Source organism: Eurosta solidaginis, chromosome 3 (assembly GCF_040869045.1).
Source record: "Eurosta solidaginis isolate ZX-2024a chromosome 3, ASM4086904v1, whole genome shotgun sequence".
Taxonomy (NCBI): Eukaryota; Metazoa; Arthropoda; class Insecta; order Diptera; family Tephritidae; genus Eurosta; species Eurosta solidaginis.
The window spans coordinates 281673218-281687671 of record NC_090321.1 but is presented as its reverse complement, the minus strand read 5'-3'; the positions used below and the strand labels follow the sequence as shown (position 1 = coordinate 281687671).

Genomic DNA, 14454 nt, shown 5'->3' with positions numbered 1-14454 from the left:
CCCGATCGAAATACACGCAATCAGATCAAGCACGTTGTGATAGACAGACGACATCCCTCCAATGCTTTAAATGTTCACATGTTTAATGAATTCCTCAGTAGCTAATGCTACAAACTTCTGGTTCAGAGCTAGACCTATAGTACCAAATATGTACTAGTTTGATAGTTCCTAAATTTTTTTAGTTGACAAATCTACAGTGTGGGTTTTTATATTTCATATTTAACATATGTTTGATAAATAAGCTACTCTCAAAAAATAAATACTAGCTTTATGGATCTTCGACTATGAGTATGCCTTCTTTGCCTACATTTTAAAGCCTTTCGCTTACGTAAACTCCATTGCCTATAGGTAAGCAATTGGCACCAAAGAAAAATTTTTGACACAAATTCAACAGAGTATATTTAGAAAACGACAAGCAACTTATATTTGAGTTAATTCGTCTTAAACATGCCTAATGCCCGGTTTTTCAGTACGAGTTTAAATTACAGTTAAAGTTGACTAGAGTTTAACCTTGCCACTCTGTTGGATAACAAAAAATTTAGCTGCTCATCTCAGCTTAACTATCTTAAAAAGGGAGTTAATATTGTTAGTAAATAAGCACGCAACAACAAAAACATGAAGCAGCCACTCTTATATACATGTCCACATTAAAGCTAGCAATACTTATGAAACGTCTAGATCTTTGGAGAAATACGCGGCCGAGACAACAGAAAGTATAAAGCGCAAGCTGAGTAATAACTAATCAGTTTTGATTTAAACACGCTATTGGTTGTGAAGTATAATTGTGAAGTAATTCCATATACCATTAATACTATACTAAATAAAGACCAGTTTGAAATACTGAATATTGGAGTGATTTATTCAACAGTTTAGCGATTCGAACGTTAGCAGAAGGTGCATAAATATCAGAAATCCTCAGAATTCGTTACAATATTTTCAATGCAGATATTTACGGAGTGGATCGAAAAAGGGAATTAAATCGTATTAAAAGGCTGATGTACAATTTCGGTTTGGTTCGAAGCCAACGAAATAGTGCGAACAAAAGAAAGTGATATAAATTTAAAATGTTTACCCCAGTTCAGAACTATCGATAAAGGACCGGTAAACCAACTAGTTTTGATGTGAAAATTTGTATCTAGCTTGGAACTACAGAATAGGTTATGCAGAAGGGACAATTTCCACAGCCTAAGACATCGTCATGTTAAATTCGCCAGTTGAAAGCATGTAAAAGAGATAATAGAAGGCGAGCTACATAGTAGGGAGTCCGAATGCACTAGAAGCGCACTGGTTTTTAACTACCTTGCGAGTTTAACTAACCCGTAATTAATTAGCATTGAATATTGTGCAACTTATCCGTAAAAGTCAAATTGAAAAATAAAAATTCTATGTAAATGGAACAAGTTGTTGAAACCTTATATGAAAGTTCATATAAATCATGATTCAATTACTAGAGGTTTGTTCTCCAATGATGACAGAGTTTTGACACTCACAAATTTAAAAATCTGGACGGGATGCTTTTACGAAGTAAGGATGGATAACGGGAAATAATTCAATCCCCTTCAGCGAAAATTGTAGTAGAAAAGTACCTTTAGTGATATATTGGTAGTGATAATAAATTTGTAAATGCCAACAGGTTTTGGGGGAAATAATTCATTTTCTACTAAATATTTCGTGAGTTGATAGAGTTATGTTGGTGTGGTCATTATTTCACAATTTGTTGGGAGAATACCGTAAGTTAGAATTTTATTCGAAAATACACTATCTCATTTGTTTCAAAAAATCCCTATCTGAGCATAATTTCAATGCATTTTGACATAAGAGGGACTTAATTAGAATTCTGAGATGAGGAGTTCTTTAATCTAATTCTAATATAGGGCGTTTTTGTGACAAATCCTGAAATGGGAAATTTTTAAAAATATTTTGGGATAGGGGTGATACTCTACTTAGCAGCCGCAATGAACTGACAAAAAAATATAAAAAAATGGCTTACTGTCTTAGGTCTTTATATTCCGCCCTTGACTTTGACAGAAGAGTTAAGCTTTTGTGCGGACCTGCTACACAAGGAGTATTTACCTTTTTATTTGGAAATTTCTGAAAGCTCTTTTCCGTTTAAGTATTCATGGAAGAGTTCCGAATGAACCCTTAATTTAAAATATTTGGAACACGTTCGTTTGATCTACCTCACGAGGTCCGAATATTCCAAATAAGAACATACATAATATTCCAAATATAAAACGAGTCCACAAATTCTTAAATGGAGACGAATGTTCCGAACATACGGAATGAATAAGTTAACATGCTCAATGAGTACATTTCGTTATGGCATCTCCATTATTACTAATGACATTTTTACGTTAATAGATTTACTAGTCGGAGTTTTGGACGTTGAACGATGAATTTTGAATTTTGAATTGGTTTATGTTTCCTATGTTCATAGGATTACGAAAGTGCACGATTCCTTGGTGTGCGTACTTTTCATAAAATTACCTATGTTATGCAGTTCAGTACTAATCAGTTTCCAAATACCCGGATTGCTTCTTCCCTGCAGTCAAAAGCCAAAGTAGTCAGCAAACATTCTAGTTCATTGACTAGAATTTTGTGGGTTTATTAATACTGGTCAGTTTTAGAATGGTTCATTGGCTATACATTTGTGGTGTAATTAATACTAGTTAGTATTTAAATAATTCGTTTGACTAGAATTTCGTCTGTTGGCTCGAGGAAATGCGTGAGTGCTTTCTGTAGCCAATTTGCAATGCATACTTCAGTTGACAATGCTAGATATAGTCCAAATCAACGGGCACATAAACACGAGCATGCCGAGTCAACCCTCACCGTTACCTCAACAGAGGTTAAAGAAGTTATTGAAAAGGCCAAGCCATCCATTTCAATAGTCCCAGACGGAAGACCTATACCGATGCAAAAACACCTGTGCCATGAGGGCATCAGTAGCCTAGGACATTTTTTCTACTTGTCGTTGCAAGCCTATGCATTTTCAGAATAACAGAGAAAGACCGGAAACCCAGCCAGTATCTACTGATATTATCCCTTTAGTCAGTAACGAAAACGTTTAAAGCCGTTATGATTCCCTCAATTAAATGAAATTGTTCGGTTATCCAGCCATAAGCATGACTTCCGTAAAGTGCATATCACTACCACCATTCTGAACTCCATTAACACTCATAACAGGACGGCGCTAGTGCAGCTTGGCCTGTTTTTACACAGTCAACCACTACTGGTTCGTCCCTTCTCCGTTAGATAATAGATAGATAAAATTTTGTTAGCTGACCTAATCATGTGAAAACGACTTCATAGCTTAAAAGGGCATTAAACGGAAATGTGGAGCTTCTCAAGGCCAAAATAATGACATAACAATTTTAAAAATCGGTCGTCAAATAACCAAGTTACAACGAAAAAACCTTTTTGACTGTATTTCGAAGGATCAAAAAAAATTTTAAAAATTTTTCCGAAACCCTCTCAACATAATCTTCAAATTTAGGGGCGGACATTAGCAACTTTTTTTTTGTATGGGGACCAACCCAGTCTACTGACTAGTATGTCAATTGATATGATATTGGTGTATATAATAACTAGTATGCCATCTGGTATAATGCTGGCGCAAAGGCTGACTAGTATGTTAATTGGTATGAGTCTGATGGGTATGCTGACTAGTATGTCATCTGGTATGATGTTGGTGTATATAATGAGTAGTTTGTCAATTGGTATGATGCTGATGCAGAGGCTGGCAATTGATATTTCGTAGGACATCACCGTGTTAAAAATACCAGTTGGTAATATGGAAAAAAGACAGAACTCATACTAGTATAGATTTTTGGCAAACTAGTATTCTTCTAGTATACAACTAGTTGGTTTGACTGCAGGGTTATTTCTACTACTAATATTTTTCGAAAAATCGCAAAGCAACACAATTTACGGATGTCAATTCGATTTGGGATCAAAATGGCTGCAATTGTCAACAAATTTGTCATCCGAGCAAACCTCTTGTGTTTGAATCATGATATAAATGAAAGCTAAAATATGTAAAAATTATTTTTAAAAAAAACGACTTACTGCTATTATTATCCAATGATTCATATAAAGAACCGCATAAAAGAATATTAGAATGATAAAGCGGCAAATAGCAGCACCAACTACATCGAATAGTGATGTGCCAAATGTATAATTTACGATTTCTTTATGAAACGCCTGAAATATATTATCACCATTTATCTGAAAATTAATAAAAATATAACAATCAGTTAAAAGTATTTTTCATTCACTTTATTATCATACCACAATACAAATTAGCCAGAGTAGAGAAACAAAGAACAAGTCAAAAGTCACAAATAGGCAGAAGAAACGACGTACCACTGACATACGACCGTCTTGCATATAGCCGCCAAGAAACTCTTCCGTTATAAAGTTGATGGAATGTGTGCGCGCTGTTATATAATAAATAAAATTGAATTTAATTAATCTGAAAAACTGATTTGTTAGATTTCCTTAGCTTAATATACGTTTAATAACAAAAATAATTAATTCAATCATCGTCAGGTTATCAAATCGATTAATCGTAATTGATTGTTTTCTGTTTGAATAATCGGTGTGTACAGTTAACTGATTAATTGCAAAAACCACTAAAAAATCAATACTACAAGTCCCATGTAAAAGGATAGGAATTAGGCGGTCATTGCTTGTGACCACAGATTAAACCTCCTAGCCTGGCGGGATGGACATACATGTTTAATACCGACTCCGAACGGAGGGTAAATTGAAAAATGTCTCAAAATCATATTTATCAGCATCGGTGCACAAGGTGGTAGGGGCTTAGTCTATTTTCCTGACCTACTCGTGCGCTAGTGCCGGAAAGAGAGGAGAAGACGTGGTAGGAGCTGCTCGGCATTTCTACCTTCTCTGCTACGGAGATTGTATGTATGGGTAGGAGCGGCCGTATGAGCTGGTGGCGCGGTGGGGGCGAGTAGCAGCGTGTACTTGTTGTGGCTTGCTGAGCAGCGGAGCTGCTAGAGGGTAGTGGGGGCGCAGACTACGGAACGTCCTTGGGCGTGAACAGCAAGATGCCACAAAATATTTGTAAAAATTACGGGGTCTACGGGTTTTGGGATCTAGCCCAGAACACGTGACACTCTTATTTCCCGGCACATACAGCAAACCATTTCTTTGGAACGGGATCAGGTATTATGTTCAAAACCTTCCGGGATCAGGAGAATATGGCGCAGTCCCGCTGCAAGGATCTGCTGGGAGGATGACAATTTGTGGGAGGGACGCAACATATTAAATGGGGTTACACTCATATGACAGCCCTTGGTTGGGAAAATCCCAAGTCGCTCCAGAACATAGAACCGGTTGCCTTGGAAAACGTACAGCTCATCATTAAATGTTCTTTGGTACTCGCCGTCGCCAGCTCATAGTGGTCCGTAAATCTTTCTAAGAACCTTTTTCTTCGTTTTGTCCTCATTCACCACCAAACCCATTTTTTCGCTTCTTTTTCCAGTTTAGAGTAAGCAGAACTTACGGCGCGGATGTTCAGGCCGTTGATATCAATGTCGTTAGCATACGCCAGTAATTGCACGATTTTATAGAATAAGTTCTGTAGCTTGTATTATTTTCTCTAGCATCAAATTAAAAAAACGCACGATAGGGGCTCTCGCTGTCTGAAACCTCGTTTAGTATCGAACCGCTCGGAGAGGTCCCAATTGATGATGCTGCTCAGGCATAGCGGCATATAGGCAGCTCCTTTATGTGCTATCGAAGCCGGCTTTAAAATCAACGAAGAGGTATGTGTGCCATTCGCGGGGTTTTTCCAAGATTTGGCACATAGCGAAAATCTTGCCGATGCTGGATTTAGCAGGGGTGAAGCCGCACTGATAAGGTCCAATCAACCGATTCAGGGTAGGCTTCAATCTTTCGCACAATATGCTTGAGCTTTTGGTCTGCGGTACAGTGTATATCTCCGAATTCTTATTCCATTACAAATTAACTAATAATTTCAAAAAGTCTTTAATAATTTCGTAAAGTTCACAAAGTTTCCAATATGAAAAAAGACGAATGCAATTCGAAGATTCAAATATTAGTAATGGGAAACTTATTTGAAAGCGTAATTTTGACATTTTTTATATATTTTTTATATTAGCTTGACTTGTTTCTATGCTTGTTTGTACCTCTCTAGGCTAGCCCAAAGGAGAGTTACACCCGTCCTAGCGGCAATTACTGAAGACTCGCGACAGTGGTTAAATAACTCACTACAAAATGAGTTGTGCTTAATAGCGGAGACACGAACCTTTGCGCTACGGTGCTATCAACAACAAATATCTAGGTGGACTGTAGATACTAAAACGGCACCATATTTGTGTGTTTTTTAGTTTTTTAAACTATATTTATTATTATTTTAATTACACTTCACATATCTATTGATTTTAAGATGCTGAACTGGAATGCAGGGACGGAAAATAATAATTTTTTTTTCGCAGTCGAAAAAGTCCTAGTCAAAAAATTGTTCTAGGTGACAATGTTTGAGTTCCCAGGTATCATTATAAATATATCATATCGAATCATGCATCCTTTTTATTTTTCGAACTTTTTCCATAAAAGTCCACGTATAAAAGTAAAATCTGTACTTTTATTTTTTGAGTCCGATAGAACTAGTTAAACTCGGACTTTTTTTTTTAATTCGGATAACCCGTTTCTTTGTTATCAAGCCGGACTTTTTTTTTGGCCTTATAAAATAAAAGTCCCGATTTAACTTTTATTTCGGCACTTTTATTTTTAAAAGTCCGAGTTTAACTAGTTCTATCGGACTCAGGTAATAAAGATACGAAAATAATTTTTATCTTGATCCAAATATATTAAAAGTCCAATTATAAAAGGAATAACAGTTTCGGCCCCTTCTGGAATGTGTAACAGATATCTGCTCAAACAATAATTTTTGGGGATTTATATAAGCGAGAATTCCTTAAAATTTCTAGTTGAACTGCACTACCAATGAAACACTCCCTACCAACTGCATGAACGTCGCACAGTGGCGCCTCTGCCGTTAAAGCATGGCAAAAATCAAAAAAATCATGAAAGCGTTCGCTAAATCTAATACATGTTTCTAATAGAGAATTTTCCAGGGATCAAGAATATACAACTGTTTTTTTAACAGAAAATTATAGTTTACCAGGTAGAGCCGCTCAAAGTTGACCAATTTTCAACATTGGGAAAAATTTGAAATTTTTCTTCTTTGGTTTTGTGAGTAAATAAGGCGGCCGGTTGTCGTTTTCTTGTATAACAATTAAAGATAATTTAATTTAGGATTGAAACAAAAAAAAATTGTTTTTTTTTTTTGTTAAAAGTTGGCGGATATACCTGTTTTTCGAAATGCCTATTTTTAGGCCCTTTTTAAAACTTTGATGAAAAAAAAAAAATTGTTAAAATATGGGCTCCGTCAAATTAACAGTAGTTATTTGTGAAATATTCAGTTACCTAAATTCATAAAGTCTACCTTCGTCCAGCTGCAACTTCACTCTTTACATCAAATAAAGTTATACAACCTTGGGCATAAATACGCGCCTGAGCAGGTATATATAATTCAGTACGGCCGTAAGGTCGTTTTTGTTATTGGAACTTGTTAACAACATACATTTTTTTAGTTACGAATTGTATACCTGAAATTAATTTTAATAATTTGAGTAGGTATATAAAGCTATCCATCATACAATGCACATTATCATTCGTCTTTTGGAGATTAAGGAACTAAGTATTCTGTTTACTTAAATAAAGTGAATAGTATTTTTAAATATAGTTCACAGTTTAATATTTAGTCAGATACACTCGAAGCCAATTCTAATATGTATCTAGAAAACTCGAAACTATTTGCGGTGTTTAAATCTACAGTCAAGACGGGACTTCGTTGAGGCTATTATGAGAGAATTAGCGAGTGAAAGAAGCATTAAAGAAAAGGAAAGCCTGAAAGAAAAAATTTGTTTACAATACATTATGATAGAAAGAAAATTGAAGGACGTCTATCGTAACAATTCAAAATTTCTAAGTAAGCATTAAAAATGGCTAGCTGACAAAATTTTTTGGACGAAGAAACGCCTAGCACGTGAACCAATCCAACTAGAGGGAGACCAACAAAACCCATAGAAGAGTGTTCTACCTACACAAGGAAAAGGAAGCTGCCTGATACCATAAAAGCTATGGCCACGACTCATCTTTCAGAAGTACTGGCTATTAAATATAAAAAAGACGTAGAAAACGTGAAGTCTCATATAAAAGCAGCAGTTGCGGTAGCAAGTGCAGTGCGACTGATGAGGATCAAAAACAGCATTCCCACACCACCAAATGCGCTACCTAGGAAATACACTCCCGAAGAAGCTTTGGCGCTGTTTATAGATCTCGGCTTAACGAAGAAAGAATATATTATATTGCGTAAGTCATTATTGCAACGTAATGCCGATATTTTACCTGGAAAAAAATTACTCAAGCCAAGAAAGAAGCAGTTCCTCTAAGTCCCAAAATGACTGAAGAATCAGCTGAAATTTAGCTACAAAACTTAATGGATCATACGTCTACACGACTCCTTCAAAGTTTTACTGAAGGAATGTTGAAATCACTGCCAAAGGAGCTAGCATTGATAACTTAGTGGGGATGTGATGGATCATCAGTACAACGCGCATATAAACAAAGAATAAATGTAGACGATGAAACAATTCGAGATAGTAATATGTTTATGGCTTCTATTGTTCCATTACGACTAAAAGATGAAGCTTCAGAATATTGGAAAAATCAACGTCTGTAATCAACTATATTGTGCCGCCCGATATTATTTAAATACGAGAAGGGAGTCTTCGGAACTCATAAAAGCTACAGTGAGTGGTATAAAAAATCAAATTGCCAAATTAGAACCAACAATAATTGAAATTGAAGAGGGGAATGTCATTAAAATAAAGCATGATTTTCTTCTAACAATGGTCGATGGAAAAGTTTTGAACTTAATAACAAATACGACATCTACAATGAAATATCCAATTTGTAAGAGCCAAAAGGACTTTGAAAATCTTGATTCAATAACTGACGAACTAAATTATGAGTATGGAATATCTCCTTTGCATGCTAGGATAAGATGTATGGAATTTGTTTTGAAGCTGGCTTATACACTACCACAACAAGGAGAAGTTTTCGACGACAATACAACATGTAAAGAGAAACAAAACAGGAGAAAAAAATAATTCAGGATGCATTCTATAAAGAGATTGGCCTTAGAGTTGACTGTCCAAAGTATGGATACCGAAATACAAATGATGGTAACTCCTCAAGAAGATTTTTTGAAAACGATGAAGTGACTGCTCGCATAACAGGAGTGGATAGAGATATTGTGAAAAGATTGGGAGTAATTTTAAATATTTTAAACTGCCATGAGCCAGTTAATGGACCCAAATTTGGAGAATATGCATCTAAAACTACAGAGTTGCTGCATCAAAAGTAACCTGAGAAGAAACTTACACCAACGGTACATAAAATTTTAGCACATGGAAAAGATTTAATAGAGTACCAGTGCTTACCATTAGGAGAATTGTCTGAAGAAGCTCAAGAATCTAAGAACAAGGACTACAAAAGATATAGATGTATGAACACCTGCAAAGTATCACGAGTTAGACAAAACGAAGACCTTTTCAACATGTTAGCTATCTCTTCTGATCCAGTCATATCATCTTTGAGGTATGTAAGAACATAAAAAGATCTTACAGATGCGTATAGTTCAGAAATGGTTGCTTTGTTAGAAATATGTTCCAGTGACGATGACTATGTTAAGATAGAATAAGTTTCCCACTTCTTATCACAACAATGAAAAAGAGATTTATTAATCAATTTTGTTACTTTATTGAAAAATAAAATAACTATGTACAAGTTAATTTTTTATTTCAAATAAAAGAATTAATTAATTTAGTAATTTATTTATAAATATATACTTTTCATTATTGCATTTCTCTGAAGTTTATCAAATTTATTTTAAAGCTTAGGCATTTCGCCTTCAAACGAGTATTAAATTTGTATAGAAATTATGGCGGAACGATACAAGGTGGCAGCATGGAACAGCTGATTATAAACTTTTTTTATTTGATTTGATACATCAACTTCCGGCGCAGTACGATTTTGACATTTGTCCATCGAATTTACAAAAACAAAGTACATGGGATTTTTATTTATGTTTGTAGGTATGTCACCATGCTGCCACCTTGTATCGTTACGTCTATCAATACGTCTATCGAGTTTGATACAAATTTGTAAAGCGGTTACTAAGATCAAACTTTTTAGCATATGTGGGCAGTGCCACTCCCCTTTTCCAAAATTCGTTGGCCAATGCTTGCAAGTATTCAGCCGAAAAAGCAACATCGTGTTTTTTTAGAAATGTCCGCGTAATAAGTACATATTCGTTTTATGTAGTAGTGTCGTGTAAAGAAAATATGTTTTGTGTTATATAAAAGAATTATGTTTTAGATATTTAAATAAACTTTCGTCTATTAATAAAAAAAATTCTGTAATTATGTGAAAGATTAAAATCAAATTTACTTTGCTAATATCATAATTGTATGATAAAATGAAGATGCAGAACGGTAAAATTATCATAATTACATGAAAAGCTGTAAAATTATCATAATTTAATGATATAACGGAGCTACATAACTGTAAAATGAAAATTATTGGATGACTAACGGAGCAATCAAAATGGAAGAAAAATAAATTAAGTGATTAATAGATATGCAACATTCAATACAATACGTAAAATAAGTACATTAAATATTTTATAAAAATTATTAATCGACATAAATAATGACACCAGCTAGTATTTAATAAATCAAAAGGACATTAGTAATCACAAACATGAGCTGATATATATATGGATACATGCACATGCATTATACTTATTTTAACAAAAAATTAAATTAACATGTGACTATATAACCTAAAATTACCAAACTCAAAATCTATGATACGACGTAAATTAAAGGAAAAATTAAGGACTTAACTAAATTTCGGAGACATTGTGAATAATGGAAAGTGAAACAAAAATATTGACACTGCAACATAACTTATGAATACAAAATTTATTTTAACTTCCCAGTCTTTGCATGAAGCTAAATGGTTAATTAAAAGACTTTATATCTATGGAAAATATAAACAAATTAAATTGCACAAAAATACAAATAAATATAATTTCTATGATCATAATGGTATGATGAAATGGAGTGACAAAGCGGTAAAATTATCATAAGTTTATGATATAAGGAGTTACAAACCTGTAAAATGAAAATTATTGGAATGAATATAAATTTATGAAAATACGATACCTGATATGACGAATATACATCTACAAAAATAAGTCTACAATTGAAATAACAATTAAAAATTTAATAATCTACATAAAGAAAACAAGTCATCCCTGGGAATTACCCAAAAGAAATGATAGTACCGACATAAAAATATAATTCATGAAGATTTACAAATCTTGATAAAGCACATGGCAAAAAGTCATATATTTAATAAGTACAAGGAAAAAATTTGTGCTACGGGTTTTTACTGTGCGACATATGTTAGCTGCTTATGCACGTCTAAATGTTGCAAGTATATTACCCTTATACGTTTGTTAACCTGGCGATTTAAGAGGCAATTTAAAGGTCCTCTTGCCATTTATTGGAATTGAAAGATTCAATTACCAAAACAGGAAAAAAAAAATCATTGGCTGTTTAATCTTTAGCTCAAATAATATTTCATTGAACCACTTTCAATAACTTTTAGTTATTAATAAAATACATATTTGGCTTGTAAATTAAAAAAAAAAAAACATGTAAAATTTTACGATGAATTTTGAAGCACCTTGTTATTGTGGCACCAAAAACGGACATTTGAGTTTTATAAGAGTATTGCCATTTAAAAGAAACAATACGTCTATCGATTTTGGTAGTTATTGATTACGTGACTACTTAGATAAAACTTTTTATCATAAGTGGACAGTGCCACGCTATCTTATCAAAATCATTAGCTTATCTTATTTAATGCTTAAATACGTCATTATAAGACAAATCTCATTTTATTTTTTTTAATTTTTTACTAAAAACATTTTGTTTTTGCATTTTTCATAAATTTTCGAATTTGACGAATTTATTTGAACACCCTGTATCTGTGACATTCTGAGCTTTCACACAATAAAACTCCAAGTAATTAGCTTCCATTTGCATTTTAAATTTTTAAAATTTCTTCATTGGTTCAAAAGTTAAGAATTTTGCAAAGAATAAACTCAAAAGGCTCCACTGTGCGTCGGCGACATGAATACCTGTTGTAGTATACTTTTCACTTCATATTTTAAGAATTCATCAGCTTAATACCGGTTTATAATATTTGAATTTTAAATTATTATTTTTGATTCAAGAGAAACCAGAGCTGTAAAAGGATTGAATCAATTGAGTGTGCATTTCCTCGGCATTGTTTCAAAAATTGTGATTTTTTGGTTGCATATCCCTAGAAAGATAACGTGTGTCTGAGAGACGTGTTCAAGTTTAAGGGCGCTAAAGATATGAAAAAACTTACATTTTTTTGTTTTTTTTAATCATTTATTTGATATATATTCACTTGTTTTGAATGTTTTTTAAAGAAAAACATTGTTTTTTTAATATATTAAAAATTAAGTTTGACTTGTCTCTGACATGTCCTTACAAAAATCGGTCTTTTTCAAAGGACCTCAGTTTATAGAAAAAAAATTAAAATTAAATACATTTTTTGTACTTCAATTGAATGAATTAACTGTTTTAAACTATACTTACAAAAATATTAGCTAAAATTACTATTTTAGGCAAAAATTACATATAAAATTTGTAGTCACGTAAAAGATAACGATACGTCTCTTAGACGTATTTTTAAAAAGCAATCGTATATATTTCAGCAAACAAAAAAGTTACTACTGAAAAACACCCCCACTGACAAGCTGGTAATGGTAGCTGAGAAAACTGAGAATGAGAATGTTCTCTCTTTACGATTGTGGGAGACTGAGAGCAAAACTAAAACGACGTACGTCTCACAGGCGTACGTTATCTCACTAGGGATATTATAAATCTCCATTTCTGAATGGCTTTAAACACTTTAACTCAAAGCCAAAGTGTGTGTGTTGTCGAATCATTAATGAATGTAAACTTGAAATGAATGCACACTTTTTTACCATTCAGTACTAAATAATTTTTCTGTAAGGTTAATATTTTGTTTACTTTCATTGCTTACAGATATGTTAATGCACTTTAGGAGTCGGGTGCAAAATGCGCGTTAAACGGCTCAATAGAAAGACTAATCGGTTCGAATTATTCAAGTAGTTTATAGTAAAGCCAAAAGTCAAAACTTGTCTTCATGGTTTCCAAACATAGAACATACAACGAAGAGGACATAGTAGACGATTTTTTATACTTCGTAATTGAGTTGGTTTCACTGATTGCGCAACATCAACAAATTTTAAGCTCTTGTGCCTTTGTTGCTTTCCTTTATGTTGTTGGTGTTGTTGTAGCGATAAGAACACTCCCCCAAGGCCTTCGGGAGTGTTATCGATGTTGATGATTCTCTGGCGGATGCAGATCCGGTGCGTTCCGGTAACAAGCACCATTAAGGGACTAGCCCAACCATCTCAGGAACGATTTGGCATGACCACATGCAACTTCTAGCCCATACCGCCCTCCCACCTCCTAGATCCATCAGGAGTTCGTGGTCGCCAGACCCTCGGCTGAAACAGGATTCGCCACGGGTAGGTGAGGTTGACTATTGGGTTGGAAAAGCTATATATTGCGCTGGCAACCTGAAAGGGTTGCGCTACACAACCCCTTGAATCCATTTGGTATTTTTGTCGCTCTTACGATAGGTATACCTACCGCGGGTATATTCTGTGCCCCCTAACCCGCTGGGATTTGCTTTCCTTTATAATTATAAGATGCGGATAAGTTACTTAGATAAAAGCACATGGCTCTGGACTGTGTATGCGAAAAACATGTTAATATAGTAAAATTTGGCTAGAGCTTCGCAAAGTCAATACATCCCTTTCTTGCTATAAGTTAAAATGTGACGTTATGTCTCACTTTTTTGCTATTGCTGCGAAATAGATTTTATAAATAAACACGTTAGAAAGGGGAAATTTTGGAATTTTTCCTAGATGCAGCACAAAGAGTTGGGGACAGTAAGTCTCCAGGACCTGATGGAGTGCCAAATATAGCTCTTAAATCAGCGATAAAATCTAGAACATCGGTATTTACGTATCTCTTCAACTCCTGTTTCCAAGAAGGCGTCTTCCCCGCTCATGGAAACATCAAAGACGGGTTCTTTTGCTGAAACCTGGTAAGATGCCCGACCAGCCATCTTCATACAGGCCGTTTTGTATGTTGGATTCAATAGGAAAGATTCTCGAACGTATTATTAGTGAGCGTC

At 34.3% G+C, this 14454-nt stretch overlaps 1 protein-coding gene across 4 annotated transcripts in view; it reads right to left on the bottom strand.

Annotated features, from left to right (window-relative positions):
* Window positions 1-14454, bottom strand: part of LOC137245687 (steroidogenic acute regulatory protein-like) — a 100841-nt gene that overhangs the window by 40134 nt on the left and 46253 nt on the right. For all 4 annotated transcript variants that reach the window (XM_067776742.1, XM_067776744.1, XM_067776743.1 and 1 more), the window contains 2 exons: window positions 4291-4439; window positions 4069-4227 (listed from right to left, as the gene is read on the bottom strand). In XM_067776742.1, coding sequence (XP_067632843.1) covers window positions 4069-4227; window positions 4291-4439 — 308 coding nt within the window. The remainder of the gene's footprint in view (window positions 1-4068; window positions 4228-4290; window positions 4440-14454) is intronic.